Raw genomic sequence first — 15,833 nt, 5'->3', positions numbered from 1 at the left:
TAAATCCTTAAAGGGCATACTGTTTTTTTTTATTAAGTTATTATTGATATACATTCTTATGAAGGTTTCACATGAAAAACAATGTGGTTACTACATTCACCCATATTGAGTCCCCTCCCACATCCCATTGCAATCACTGTCCATTAGTGTAGTAAGATGCCACAGAGTCACTGTTTGAAGGGCATACGCTTTTATATCCCAACAGATTCCCAATGTTCTTTCGTTCAGAACACAAGAAGAGTTAAGAATATAGGTCTTACCTTTAGACCAAAACTAAAGTTCTTTTTATTATCCTTCGCCTCCTTTGCAAAATGGAGACAATAACTCTTAATAAGGCTGTTCAGATTAAATGAGACAATGTAGCAAAATGCCAGGCATTGCTTTTCCTTATTATCTTAGTTGTTTTCTTATGAGAATGGAAGCAACTAAATTCTGATACCCAAGAATATTTTCAAACATATAGTTATACACATGGTTATAATATGGCTTAATTTTACATGGAGTCACATTTGCATCCTTCTATACTATTTAAAAAAATACTCTTTCAATAGCTATTTCTTAACCTTATAGGCTTATTAAGTTTATCTTTAATTTTGGTGAAAAGTTTTAAATAAAAGTTCATTTTTAATTTCATGAGTAATATGTGCTCATTATAGAAAACTTGTGTAAAGAATAATAGAAGAAGGGAAATCTGTAATTTTCATTATCATGGTATATTGTTAGCAGGTACTTTTTTATGCATTTTTTACACAGTTAAGATCATATTCAGTTTAAAGTCCTGGTTCTTACACCGTTATATACTTGTTGTAAATAACATTTTTAAATGATTATAGTATTATATGTAAAAGATATCTTTATCTTTCGTAGATACATATTAAAATATTTACAGGTAAATAATATGTGTAATATTATCTTCAAAATAATATGTGTGAGTGGGAAATTGGCCATAAATTAACAGTGCTGGTTGTGTGGGAGGTCATTATACTATTTTGTCTATTCTTGTTTTTGCTCAGAATTTTCCATAATAAAAAGTAAGAAAATAAAAATAAATAAGACTGCAATATTCCACTATGACCTATCTTAACTTAACTATCATTTGTAGTAGGGCATTAACTTTTTCCCTATTTTAAATAACATTTCTATTAATATATTAATGTTTCAGATAGTTTATGATAGATTTATGTGTGTAGAATTACTAGGTCAAAGAGTGAACATTTTAAAGGCTTTTGATGGATACATAAGTTCTAAATTGCTTGATGAAAAACTTGGTTTTGTTAGATTTACAATTGTACTCATTGAACATAGGAATGTTAGTGCAACTTTATCCTAAAATTTTTAATGAGACCATCAAGGGTTAAGTATATCATAAATAAGGTTATATATTCTAAGTGTTTTTATTCATATTTTTAAGAGTGTTAGTAACAATTCACAGGGAACTAGTACTTTACAGTTTTATAGGTTCCATCTCCAGTAGTGCTGTAACCCTTCAACAGCTCTGTGAGCTATGAATTACAGATATTCAAAACAAAATAGATTCAGGTTTTAAAAATGTTATTATTGGTAGTAATTCCTGTTACCACTAGATGGCCCTCTCAGCATATACTTTTGAGCAAAAGGAACTAGTTGGCAGACATTTTGAAGTTACCCTATAGTTCTTACTAAAATACATTTTAATTGTAGTTAAAAAAATAATGGTCTAACAGATTGTGATAAACTTTTTTGGAAGTAGTTAAGAAATTCAAGGTGTAATTTATTATACTGGGTTTTGGGTTACTTTTCTTAAAAAGAAAGTAGTATTGAAGTTGATGGTTGATGGCATTTGGTGCCATACACATAGTATGTTTTCACTAAGTATTTTTAATATTCATTAAAATTTATTGACTCATGCTTCTTTATTTGACTGGGGAAAAGTTATTTGCCATACCAAAAAAAGCAACATTTATTGATAAGTCTTTAAATGATTTTATTTAAATGTATCTTTATGTCTGAGACTTTAACACATAAATAATGAACTAAGTAAATTGAGCACTCAAATAAGCCTGGAGCTGTGGTCCTATGGGTCAGTTTTGTTGTCTTAATGCAGTTATGTGCCTCTAATCAGAATTATTCTGCTGTGATGAGTGGTTCACCTCGTGCAAGAATCAGGAGTCATGTTGCTACATTTGGTATTTTTGTTATTTTAGGTTTTACTAATTATCTTGACAAGAAAATTAGAGCACGTCTGATTTTGGTCTTACTCTGGATTTAACATGTATTTTCTCCCATTGGTTTTCAATCTTAGTAGATCCATTGCTGTCTTTGTATAATGTTTTGTATTGCCCATTTTGCTAATTTGAAAATCATAGTTAATATTGCCTATCTGCATAATTTCAAAAATCATTATAATGCCTTAACTATAGTAAAAAAGAAATGGAAGAAAAGCAATTTATATTAAAATGTGTGTTATTTCAGTGTAAACACTTAAGCCCACCATACTGAATGACACAGGGGGTAATCTATGCTTGCACCTCTGCATAGAATCACTGTGAATGTAATAGCTGTGAAAGGCTAATTGATAGTGTTATGTTGCTGATCCAGATACGCAAATGGCATAATCATTGGTGACATGATTTTCCAAAATAGTGAACAACTTTTAGTAAAGTTTGAACAAAACAAATACATTTATATAGTATGACTTATTCTGGAAAATTTGGGATGCATTAGTAATAGTAAAAAAATGTTTTATTTACATATTAGCTAAGTTCTAGCCTTAGTGGAATTTTGACAGTCATCCAGAACATGTGACAGTTCTTTGCCATACCGGATTGTTCCCAGTATTGCTGGACCTCTAGTACCTATGGCATTTGCCCATTAAATGCTAGTAGAGCCTTCACCCTCACCTCCTATTCCTGTCCATCCCTCAAATGTCTCCATAAATATTCAAAGGGCCCTCTAGGGGGCAGCGCTGCTACCTTTGAGAAGCATTGATTTAAAACTATCCAGCTATGTTAATTAATCTACACGGCTATATTGCTCATGGAATTCTAAAGGCACAGTAACTTATGTATCCAAGGTCCTTAATATGATGTTTTGAATAATTGAGAAAATTGAAGAACTGTGGAAGAAGTTGATTTATTCAAATGCATCATTGTTGGAATTCTTATAAGATCAGTAACTTTGCTATTTTAAGTCCCCAGTGTCCTGAGTTTTCTTTATTTTTCCACTCTTCCTGTTGAGTAAGGCAGTGGTATTTAACTTTCCTAATGTCAGCATTTACTTGGCTGACAATCATACAGTGTAATTTATCTCTTTATAAATAACTTTTTAAATTAGGAAGATAATGTAGTAACATTACAGAAACTTTGAAAAATGGAGGTAAAATTTCTCATCATACCACTCCAACAGTCACTAATATTTTTCAGTATTTTGTTCTTCATGTTCATATTTTGACACTCAAAACTAGTTTTGTATCTTTTCACTTAATGTGGCATAACTTCTTTGTTATGTGACTTCAAACTATTATTTTAAAATTACTTCATCTTCTGTTAGATTCCACAAATTAACTATTTTCCTACCTTTACGTTGTTCACATTATAAAACCAATTATGTATATATATATATATATACCCATTTATATTGCTAATAACATATCTATATTGCATTAAACATGTCAGTATATCAGTTTCACCTCATTGTTGACTACATCAAGAATTACTTTTAAATTATTTACATTTATTTGACTATTACTGGAACCGAATATTTTTTGTGCCTGTGAATTATTTATTTTCCCTTTTGGAAAATGTATGATCATGTCCTCTTTTGATCTGTTGGGTTCTTGGTGGTTTTATTTATTTATTTATTTATTCTTTTATTAAAGTATTATTGATACGCACTCTTACGAAGGTTTCACATGAAAAACAATGTGGTTACTACATTCACCCATATTATCGAGTCCCCTCCCCATACGCCATTGCAGTCACTGTCCATCAGTGTAATAAGATGCCACAGAGTCACTATTTGCCTTCTCTGTGCTACACTGTCCTCCCCGTGGTCCCCCCCACCATGTGTGCCAATCATAATATCACTGAATCCCCTTCTCCCTCCCTCTCTACCTGCCTCCTCCTCCCCTCCCCTTTGGTAACCGCTAGTCTCTTCTTGGAGTCTGAGAGTCTGCTGCTGTTTTGTTCCTTCAGTTTTGTTTTGCTGTTATAATCCACAAATGAGGGAAATCATTTGGTACTTGTCCTCTGCCTGGCTTATTTCACTGAGCATAATATCCTCCAGCTCCATCCATGTTGTTGCAAATGGTAGGATTTGTTTGTTTCTTATGGCTGAATAGTATTCCTTCGTAATCTGTACCACATCTTCTTTATCCATTCATCTGCTGATGGACACTTAGGTTACTTCCATATCTTGGCTATTGTAAATTGTAAATAGTGCTGCAATAAACATCGGGGTGCATATCTCTATTTGAACCTGAGAACTTCTATTCTTTGGGTAAATTCCTAGGAATGGAATTCCTGGGTCAAATGGTATTTCTGTTTTTAGTTTTTTGAAGAACCTCCATATTGCTTTCCACAATGGTTGAACTAGCTTACCATTCCCACCAGCAGTATAGGAGGGTTCCTCTTTCTATGCATCCTCGCCAGCATTTGTTCTTAGTCTTTTGGATGTTGGCCATCCAAACTGGTGTGAGGTGATATCTCATTGTGCTTTTAATTTGCATTTCCCTGATAATTAGTGATGTGGAACATCTTTTCATGTATCTGTTGGCCATCTGAATTTCCTCTTTGGAGAAGTGTCTGTTCATATCCTCTGCCCATTTTTTAATCATGTTATTTAATGTTTGAATGTTAAGGCATGTGAGTGCTTTATATATTTTGGATGTTAACCCCTTGTCGGCTATGTCATTTACAAATACATTCTCCCATACTGTAGGATTCCTTTTTGTTCTGCTGATGGTGTCCTTTGCTGTACAGAAGCTTTTTAGCTTGATGTAGTCCCATGTGTTCATTTTTGCTTTTGTTTGCCTTGCCCGAGGAGATGCATTCAGTGAAAAGTTGCTCATGTTTATATTAAAGAGACTTTTGCCTATGTTGTCTTCTAAGAGTTTTATGGTTCGATGACTTACATTCAGGTCTTTGATCCATTTTGAGTTTACTTTTGTGTGTGAAGTTTAGATGATAATCCAGTTTCATTCTCTTGCATGTAGCTGTCCAGTTTTGCCAACACCGGTTGTTGAAAAGGCAGTCATTTCCCCATTGTATGTCCATGGCTCCTTTATCGTATATTAATTGGCCATATATGCTTGGGTTTGTATCTGGGCATTCTAGTCTGTTCCTTTGACTATTGTTCTTTTCTTCTGCCAGTACCAAATTGTCTTGATTACTGTGTCTTTGTAGTAGAGCTTGAAGTCAGGGAGAATAATCCCCCCAGCTTTATTCTTCCTTCTCAGGATTGCTTTGGCTAGTCAGGGTCTTTTGTGGTCCATATGAATTTTAGAGCTATTTGCTCTGGTTTATTGAAGAATACTGTTGGTATTTTGATAGGGATTGCATTGAATCTGTAGATTGCTTTAGGCAGGATGGCCATTTTGACAATATTAATTCTTCCTATCCATGAGCATGGGATGTGTTTCCATTTATTTTTATCTTCTTTAATTTCTCTCAACAGTGTCTTACAGTTTTCAAAGTGTAGGTCTTTCACTTCCTTGGTTAGGTTTATTCCTAGGTATTTTATTATTTTTGATTCAACTGTGAATGGAATTGTTTTCCTGATTTCTCTTTCTGCTAGTTCATCATCATAAGTGTATAGGAATGCAACAGATTTCTGTGTATTAATTTTGTATCCTGCAACTTTGCTGAATTCAGATATTAGTTCTAGTAGTTTTGGAGTGGATTCTTTAGGGTTTGTTAGATACAATATCATGTCATCTGCAAACAGTGACAGTTTGGCTTCTTTCTTACCAATCTGGATGCCTTTTATTTCTTTGTGTTGTCTGATTGCTGTGGCTAGGACCTCCAGTACTATGTTGAATAAAAGCAGGGAGAATGGGCATCCTTGTCTTGTTCCCAATCTTAGGAGAAAAGCTTTCACCTTCTTGCTGTTAAGTATGATGTTGGCTGTGGGTTTGTCATATATGGCCTTTATTATGTTGAGGTATTTTCCCTCTATACCCATTTTGTTGAGAGTTTTTTATCATGAATGGATGTTGAATTTTGTCAAATGCTTTTCCAGCATCTACGGAGATGATCATGTGGTTTTTGTCCCTCTTTTTGTTGATGTGGTGGATGATGTTGATGGATTTTCGAATGTTGTATCATCCTTGCATTCCTGAGATGACTCCCACTTGATCATGGTGTATGATCCTCTTGATGTATTTTTGAATTCGGTTTGCTAATATTTTGTTGAGTATTTTTGCATCTATGTTCATCAGGGACATTGGTCTGTAGTTTTCTTTTTTTGTGGTGTCTTTGCCTGGTTTTGGTATTAGAGTGATGCCAGCCTCATAGAATGAGTTTGGGAGTATTCCCTCCTCTTCTACTTTTTGGAAAACTTTAAGGAGGATGGGTATTAGGTCTTCACTAAATGTTTGATAAAATTCAGTGGTGAAACCATCTGTTCCAGGTGTTTTGTTCTTAGGTAGGGTTTTGATTACTAGTTCAGTTTTGTTGCTGGTAATTGGTCTGTTCAGATTTTCTGTTTCTTTCTGGGTCAGCCTTGGAAGGTTGTATTTTTCTAGAAAGTTGTCCATTTCTTGTAGGTTATACAGTTTGTTAGCATTTAATTTTTCATAGTATTCCTTCATGATTCTTTGTATTTCTGTGGTGTCCGTAGTGATTTTTCCTTTCTCATTTCTGAATCTATTTATGTGTGTAGACTCTCTTTTTTTCTTGATAAGTCTGGCTAGAGGTTTATCTGTTTTGTTTATTTTCTCAAAGAACCAGCTCCTGCTTTCATTGATTCTTTCTATTGTTTTATTATTCTCATTTTTATTTATTTCTCCTCTAATCTTTATTATGTTTTTCCTTCTACTGACTTTGGGCCTCATTTGTTCTTCTTTTTCTAGTTTCATTAATTGTGAGTTTACACTGTTCATATGGGATGTTCTTCTTTCCTGAGGTAGGCCTGTATTGCAATACACTTCCCTCTTAGCATGGCCTTCACTGTGTCCCACAGATTTTTGCACTGTTGAATTATTGTTGTCATTTGTCTCCGTATATTGCTTGATCCCTGTTTTTTTATTTGGTCACTGATCCATTGGTTATTTAGGAACTAGTTGTTAAGCCTCCATGTGTTTGTGGGATTTTTGGTTTTCTTTGTGTAATTTATTTCTAGTTTCATACCTTTGTGGTCTGAGAGGATGGTTGGTACAATTGCAATCCTTTTGAATTTACTGAGGCTCTTTTTCTGGTCTAATATAAGATCTATTCTTGAAAATGTACCTTGTGCGTTTGAGAAGAATGTGTATCCTGCTGCTTTTGGGTGGAGAGTTCTGAAGATGTCTGTTAGGTCCATGTATTGTAATGTGTTGTTCAGTACCTCTGTCTTCTTACTTATTTTCTGTCTGGTGGATCTATCCTTTGGAGTGAGTGGAGTGTTGAAGTCTCCTAGAATGAATGCCTTGCATACAATATCCCCTTTAATTGTGTTAGTATTTGTTTCACATAATGTAGGTGATCCTGTGTTGGCTGAATATATATTTATAATGGTTATATCCTCTTGTTGGACTGACCCCTATGCAAGGCAAACAAAAGCAAAAATGAACACATGGGACTACATCAAGCTAAAAAGCTTCTGTACAGCAAAGGACACCATCAGCAGAACAAAAAGAAATCCTACAGTGTGGGAGAATGTATTTGTAAATGACATATCCGACAAGGGGTTAACATCCAAAATATATAAAGAACTCGCATACCTTAACATTCAAAAAGTAAATAACCTGATTAAAAAATGGGCAGAGGATATGAACAGACACTTCTCCAAAGAGGAAATTCAGATGGCCAATAGATACATGAAAAGATGTTCCACATCACTAATTATCAGGGAAATGCAAATTAAAAGCACAATGAGATATCACCTCACACCAGTTTGGATGGCCAACATCCAAAAGACTAAGAACAACAAATGCTTTGTGTTTGTAGCTGCCTTAGTTTGGGCTTCCTCTGGCTGGTGTGATGCCAGGGCAGAGGGTGCCAGTTTGTGAACCAGGTGCAGGCTGGCCAGGAGAAAGGCACATCATAGTGGGGTGCGTTTGAACTGGGTAGCCAGCCAGTGGGATGGAGCACCTGAATCTCCTGAAAGTTCCCAGCCTGCTGGGCAGAGTGAGCCTGGACAATTTTGTTTACCTGTACTTTCTCCTGAGCCGTAAGGTCTGTGCAATCCTTGCCCCTTTAGCCGCCCTCTCACTGTTAGGAAGTCTCTCAGACTGCTTGCCTTTCTTTTGTCCCAGAGCAGCTGGATATGGATCCCTGCTTTTCACAAGTAGCTGGAGTCTCAGTCTTTCCAGGTATTCCTCCTGTCTTATCTTTCCCACCCCACTAATCACCAGAGCACCATGCAATGTAGGTTCGTGCTCCCAGAGCAGATCTCCATGGCTAGGTTTTCAGCAGTCCCAGGCCTCCACTCCCTCTCCGCTCTGTTTCTCTTCCACTAGTGAGCTGTGGTGGGGGAGGGGCTTGGGTCCTGCCCTTCACAGCTTTGGTACGTTAGCCTGTTCTGTGTGAGGTCTGTTCTTTTCTCCAGGTGTATACAGTCTGGGTCAGCCTTTGCTGTTGCTCTTTCAGGATTAGTTGTATTAATTATATTTTCATATTATACATGGTTTTGGGAGGAGGCCTCTTTCTCACCTCTCATGCCACCATCATTAATCTCTCCCACAGTCTTGGTGGTTTTATTTTTTCCCTTCATTTTGAATCAGATCTTTCAAATAATTAAAATATTAATGTTTCTTACATTCATTTGTGTGGCAAACATTACTTTGCTGTTTTTGGTTTTATTTTATTTTACTTTTATTTTTTCATACACAAGTTTCATATTTTTTATGAGACCCAACACTTACTATCTACCCATGGAGATAGTGTGCGATAACAAGAAACAACATGGGATAGAGTCTAGTGTTGGGGGTCCTGGAAAGAGATCTTTATAATACATATTGTATCTGACAAAGAACTCATATCCTTAATGTATATAAGAATTAAGATAAAGGCAGACAACCCAATTTCTGAAAATGACAGATAGCCCTTAACCACCACTTCATAAAAGATATCCAGATGTCTAAACCATCTGGCAGTTTGTGGGCTGAATGAATCCAAACTGATTTTATATTACCTGCATAAGACATATTGTAAAATGCATGTTTTGGGGAAAGAGTTATCTCATTATAAAATGACACTTATATTACATTTTGGTTATCCATATTATAGACACTATATTTGTTTATGTGGCCAGCTTAAATTTTACTATACTTCTGTGGAAGAGAAATCAGCTTTTTGCCTTACCCTTCCTTTAGTAGGAAATTATTATTGGAGGTTCTTTGCCTATTGAATACGATGTTAATTTTTCTACCCAGCTGGTACATATTCCCAAGGAAAAATCCTTCATTAGAGACCAGTAACCTCTAGATTTAATGCCTTTAGCAGGATTAAGCAGTATCTTGGGTTCCAGTGACTCCACAGGATATGAGAGAATGAGGGGGAAAAGGGAAAGGAAATCAAAAATTCAAGGGTTGAAAATGTTGCAAAGTGTCACACAAAAGCATGTTAAAAAAAAAACACATAAAAACATAAAACCTGCGTGCATTTCTTCTTCACCATAGGATATATTACGAATCATTTTATCCTTAAAAAAGAACAACTATAAGAAATTCTTCCCTGCCTGTGACAAATGCCAGTTTTGGATGTAACACATCTCACTGTTCATTGTGCAGGCCTTCCAGTATTAGCATCTGTCCCTTGTTACTCTGTGTTTGGTTGTTGCCATGTTATGGAATCTACTAAGAAATACAGTAATTTAAGCATAGTCTCTGTTCTTTCAGGGACATTTTTCTTTTAATCAACCCTTTTAGAGTCCCTAACATCTCTTCTAATTGTATAATGCATTCTATTCCTCCCTGGCCTAAATAACCTCTCTGAGCTCTGTCAACTTCCTTCTCATATATGTACTCCTCTCCCCTCTTTCTTGAGTAATACCTGTTGATTACAAGATTGGCTTACGCTAATCAACATAACATTCCCCTCATAACTTATTTCCTCTTGACTAGTTACCCAACCCTCAAAGAGTATTCAGTTTGGGGGCAGATCATACCATAGGTACATTTTTTTCTTGTGAAAACCTCAAGGGTTGCATATCTTCCTCACAGACCTCAAATTCTACCTGTTTGTCTTTCCTCAGGATATTAAATAACAACACTGAATAGTCCTCCAACTCAATAGTCTTTCTGGATTTGGGAACTTTCTTCTCAGAATTATCATCCCTTGATTTTGAGCATCTCTGATGAATTCACATCTTTCTTCACCTGTGTACTCCTGTCATGATCTTTCCTTAAAATATATTTCAGTATTTCTTATTCAAGAAGACACACAGACAGACAGACTGATATACACAATGCACACACATATCCTGGGCTGTGACACTGGTCTTTTCAGATCTTGAAATCAAGGTATTAGGTATACTTAAACTTTCTAGCTTCTTAATGAGACACATACTCTACTGATAATGCTGTTAAGACTGTCTTTTTAGTATTTTTATTGAATAAGTGCCTTTTTCTGGAAGAACTTACATGTATATTACCTATACAAGGGTAGAATACTTATTTTAAAATTCTGAACCCAGTAACTGTTGCAAAAAAAAGTTATGGTAGATTTATATAATTTGCACCAGTTACAGAGGACAGTATCTTGCCTTATTTCTATTTACTTTTGTGAAAACTTTATGCTTCAATTTCTCCAGTGAAAACAATTCTTTGCCAGTTTTAAATTTGAGATAAGATTTCTTTGCCACTTCCCTCTTCTATCTTTTAGCAGCTTTATTTTGGAGAATTCAAACTGATTTTTTTATCCTCAGTTAAAACTTGATGAGAAAGGAAAATCTGTTCCCCAAATTCAAATATAAAAGCTTTTTGTGTGATCTAGAGTTTCAGATCAACCATATTACAATCTTTTGAAGGAATAACTGAGAATTGACTTATTAATAAAGATAGAAGGGGGAAAAAGTCATTTCATAACATGTAAATGGAGGTGTCATACTTGCCTATGTTTTGTTTAGATGTCCCTGGTAGATTTGGGGAAGAAGCTTTTAGAAGCAGCACGAGCAGGTCAAGATGATGAAGTTCGTATTTTGATGGCAAATGGAGCTCCTTTTACTACAGACTGGGTAAAGAATGATTTTAATATTGTGGGTGCTTTTTTCTTTCTTCTCATTTTTCCAGATAAAAATTTATTCAGTATTGTGTTTATAAGTGGTAAAAAATTAAATTTTTTTGGCAATTTTTTTGCAATTTTAGAATTATCATCCTCTTTTAAAGGGAATGTTTCTTTTTTTTTTATATTGGACAACTTTATCCAAATATTCTGTCTATAAAAGGTTTTTTTCTTTTAAACTATGGAGTTCAGTATAATAGAACAGATGTAAAATGTAGTTGCTTGGCATTTAGCTGAAAGGTCTTTTCAGATATCTTGAATTCAAGGTATTAGGTAGAAATTATAATTCAGAAAATGACAAGTAAGATTGGGGTTAATGTTGCAATTATTTCTGAAAAGAAGTTTGCATTTCAATTTATACTTGTATAACTATTGCAAAGGTGACCAAAAAGAAAGAAAGGAATGGGAACAAGTTTTTAGTGACTACAGAAGGCTACTGTGGGGAAGACAAAAACTAACTCTATTTAATTCTGCGGGCAATGAAAAGAGATGGTCTTGGGAGGATTAGGCATCTGACTTAACCCTCCCAACTGGTTAACAACTAAAAATTTCAGATTTTTAATTTTGTTGTTTGGCTTACATGTCCTGTGTTCTTTTTTACTTTTCATTAAAAACAAAACAAAATAAATTTTTTTATTATGGAAAATTTCAAACATGTATCAACCCCTGCATATCCTCATTCAACTCCAAAGATTATCAAATCCTGTTTTTTTTATAACCCCATCCATTTTTTTGTTATCTATTATTTTAAAGCAAATTCCAGGAACCATTTCATTTCATAAATATTTCAGCATCTGTTTATACAAAATAAAGATTTTTTGATTAAACATTAAAAAAAATTCTAATGAGCTAGAAAGAAAGGGATTATCAAATTGAAAAACTTCAATGAACCCAGAGAAATTTCACCCTGAGAACATTTGCTGAACTCAGTAAGTTTGCTTGTTGGTTTCCCCACCTCCTTGGCATGTATTACTGAAGACAAAGACCTGAGACTGCTCGTAAAGAGAAATCTCCCAGAAGATCCTCCCCCCATAATTCTGGAATCCCAAAGAGATGCACCTTCAGTGTAAGGGTAAACTAGAAATAACCCCACCCTCCTCCTCTCTGCTCCTGCTCCTGTTGTTAGCATACTGCAGGGAGAATGAACTGATTTGAACCAAGTCACCAAATAGAGAGAGGAAAACGTTTGTTGATGAGATTAGAGCCCAAGCCATTCCTTGCACATATTTGTGGCCTGAATACATAAATACTTGTGCATTCTGCAAAACCCTGTACAATGAAAAATGAATTTAAAATGATCTGTAGACTAGAGGCTACCCTCGGTTCCTGGCAGAGGCAAATGAATATCCTTTCTGCAGGAACCTGCCTTCATTCCCAGATTTCATATACACAAACGAAATTCCAAGGAAACTGAACAAAAATACCTAAACCCTCAAGGACACAGGACAACTTGGATAATAACCCACAAAACAACTGACAATAGAAACAGACCAACGAGGACTTTAGATAAGATTTTCATAGCAGGTTAGGAACAGCTGAAAGCTATGAAAAAAATCATCTAGAATGCAGCACGGAGAAAAATTGTTAGAAAATTTAAGAGATGTCAGAAGTCGTGAAGGCTACTACTGCAAGGAGGTCTAACATCTAATCATAAATCCACAAGGAAAATGAGAATAGAGATGAAATAATTTTAAGAGATAATGGCTGAGATTTTTCCACAACTAATGAAAGGTGGCAGCTCACAGATTCAAGTACAATAAATCTCCAGCAGGATCAATAAAAATGTCCATATCCAGACACATCATAATGATATTGTACATCAAGACAAAAGGATCTTAAGGATTGTTATCCGTAATATATAAGAAATTCCCATGAGAGTAATAAAAAGACAAACAAGACAAAGATGACTGGACAAATGACTTACATGGTACTTTAGCAGAGAAAAAGTTCAAATGACCAATAAACATGAAAAGGTGCTCAACTACATTAATAATTGGGCAAATGAAAAGTAAAATTATGAAATACTTTTGCATATCCACCAGATTAGTTAAAAAAAAAAAGTCTGATAGTACCAAGCATTGGTGAAGAGATGCTTAATTGGTGTAAACGCTTTAGGGGACAGTTTGGCAGTACCTTTGAATATGTAAATTTGAATATGTGCATATCCTATGATGTAGCCATTGAACTTGTAAAAATATGCCCAAGAAGAACTTTTGTTCATGTGCATGAGATGTGTACAAGACTGTTTTTAGCTGCAGTGTTATTCATACATAAGTTGTTTTACAAACAACCCAAATGTTCATCAATAAATTAGTTAAATGAATTGTGATGTATTAATTCAGTAGACTGTTATAGGATAGAGAAAATTAGTGAACTATATCTATGATTACACTTGCCAAAATGGGTGAATCTTACGAATACATTGCTAAGCAAAAGAAGGCAAGTCACAAAGAAATATATGCAGTATGATTCTATTTAAATAAAGTTCAAAAAAGGCAAAACTAAAGTATATTATTTATAAATGAGAAACAGAAAACAAAGCAAAGTAAAGCAGTGCTTATTATAAATTGAAAGTAGTAAGTACCTCTGGGGCTGAGGTAAGGGTTTGTAATTAGGGAGTGACATGTGGGAAGATTTTTGAATTGTATATCTAGACTGTGGTGGTGGTTTTACAAGTGTTTGCCTTATTTTTTTTCTTTAGACAAAAATATCTAGACATCAAACAACAAAGGTAAGGTCTGAAGAAGAAAAAAATATAAAGTAAACCCAAATAGTGCATAACTCATGACTGTTAAATGGACTGTTGAGATACTTTATTAAATATTAGAATTTAAGAGTATACAAAGGGCCAATTACAGGAAAACATGATAAAGCCTGGAGAGAGAAAGAATTGTTTGAGAATCTTTGATCTGTTAGAATGACCCTCCCTTAAAAATACAAGGCTTTTAATAGTAATAAAATAATTATTCCCAGGATAAATGGTTTCCATTTTTACCATGTATTGAGAGCACATGCCTAGCTTTGCATTAATTCTTACTTGTTGTGTGACTTCAGGCAAATTAGTAGCCCTTCTGTGGCAAAGGAGGATAGTAGTGGTGGTACCTGTGTTATGAGAAGATTGAGATAATATGTGTAAAAGTCTTAGATTAGTGCTTGCCATGGAAAGTGCTTACACAAAAACCTTTCTTGCTATTAGTACAGTAGTGGTCTTAGTAAATTTCGTATTCTACTGAACTATATTGGTTCTTTGGAACGTTAGTGCCTTGGTAATCAGAGAATTGTAGGGACTTAATAGGCCTCAATGCATGTGATGTAACTTTATTCAAATTTTCACCTATTAAAAGTTATGCTTCTAATAAGGCTCTTCACTCACATTTTAGTACTTCCATTGTATATTATGATTGTAGCATTAATGTAGCTCCTCAACCACGTGGAACCAATTTCAGAACTGGGCTCTGTTATGGTTCTGTCCTGACTTACCTTTGGTAAGTATAACTCAGATAAAAATTTCCTCCTAAGAAAATGACTATATGATCTCCTTTAAAAAGAACCCTGAGGTGTTTTAGTTTATTTCTGAAGTCCCATAAAACAGTTTAATGTAAAAAATGTACATACACCATTATGTGTTCTTGATAGGAATTCCATACATTAAAAGAAGTTTTGTGTGGTTGGTATGAGGAAAACATCCCAGTACTCAGAAAAATTTCCAAACCCTAATTATCTCTAATTCCTGCTGAAATTAATTTTGTGTAGGATAAACAAAATGAAGAAAGCAAGTTTGAATTAAATGTAATACTGGCTTTTTTCCTCACTGAGAAGTATATGGGAATTCTTGAAGGCCTCTATGAAGAGAATATGATAAGCATAAATTCTTTCTTTTGCGTTTTGAGCTACTGTATAAACAGATGATATAATCTGTTTGCTCTGTAAGCAGATAATGTAAAATATGAGGTAGTAGTGGAAGTGTATTACAAGTGACTATAAATGTGGATTTTTTTCTTGCATTATAGCTGGGAACCTCTCCCCTTCACTTGGCGGCACAATACGGGCATTATTCCACCACAGAAGTACTGCTCCGAGCTGGTGTAAGTCGGGATGCAAGAACCAAGGTGGACCGAACGCCATTACACATGGCAGCTTCTGAAGGCCATGCCAGCATAGTAGAGGTTTTGCTTAAGGTACATTTCTCTTTTTGCATTTTGTTTTTAAAGTAAGTCCCCAAAGAACAGGGAGAGGAGAAGTAATTTTATTGAATGTCTACTTTTTTCCCTATGTTATCTCATTTTTTGTATTTAAGTCCATTAAATGAAAATTAAGATTTCCTTTGTTAGGGGGAAAAAAACTTTCTCTAGGTATGTTCTTTTAGTTAAGTAAAAACAATTGATTTCTTAGACTTTGGTCTCCCCTGTGGTGCAGTACTACAGTTTTGACTTA

At 34.8% G+C, this 15,833-nt stretch overlaps 1 protein-coding gene across 10 annotated transcripts in view; it reads left to right on the top strand.

Annotated features, from left to right (window-relative positions):
- GABPB1 (GA binding protein transcription factor subunit beta 1) overlaps positions 1-15,833 on the top strand; it is an 84,797-nt gene that overhangs the window by 32,593 nt on the left and 36,371 nt on the right. For 4 of the 10 annotated variants that reach the window (XM_036877429.2, XM_036877428.2, XM_036877424.2 and 1 more), the window contains exons 2-4: positions 11,245-11,352; positions 14,101-14,130; positions 15,410-15,577. In XM_036877429.2, coding sequence (XP_036733324.1) covers positions 11,245-11,352; positions 14,101-14,130; positions 15,410-15,577 — 306 coding nt within the window. Of the gene's footprint in view, positions 1-8,221; positions 8,489-11,244; positions 11,353-14,100; positions 14,131-15,409; positions 15,578-15,833 lie in introns of those variants that run through there. The other 6 variants (XM_036877434.2, XM_036877433.2, XM_057488801.1 and 3 more) reach the window with 3 other exon arrangements.

The sequence above is a fragment of the Manis pentadactyla genome, chromosome 11 (assembly GCF_030020395.1).
Source record: "Manis pentadactyla isolate mManPen7 chromosome 11, mManPen7.hap1, whole genome shotgun sequence".
In the NCBI taxonomy this organism is placed as follows: Eukaryota; Metazoa; Chordata; class Mammalia; order Pholidota; family Manidae; genus Manis; species Manis pentadactyla.
This window is presented reverse-complemented; position numbering and strand designations above follow the sequence as displayed.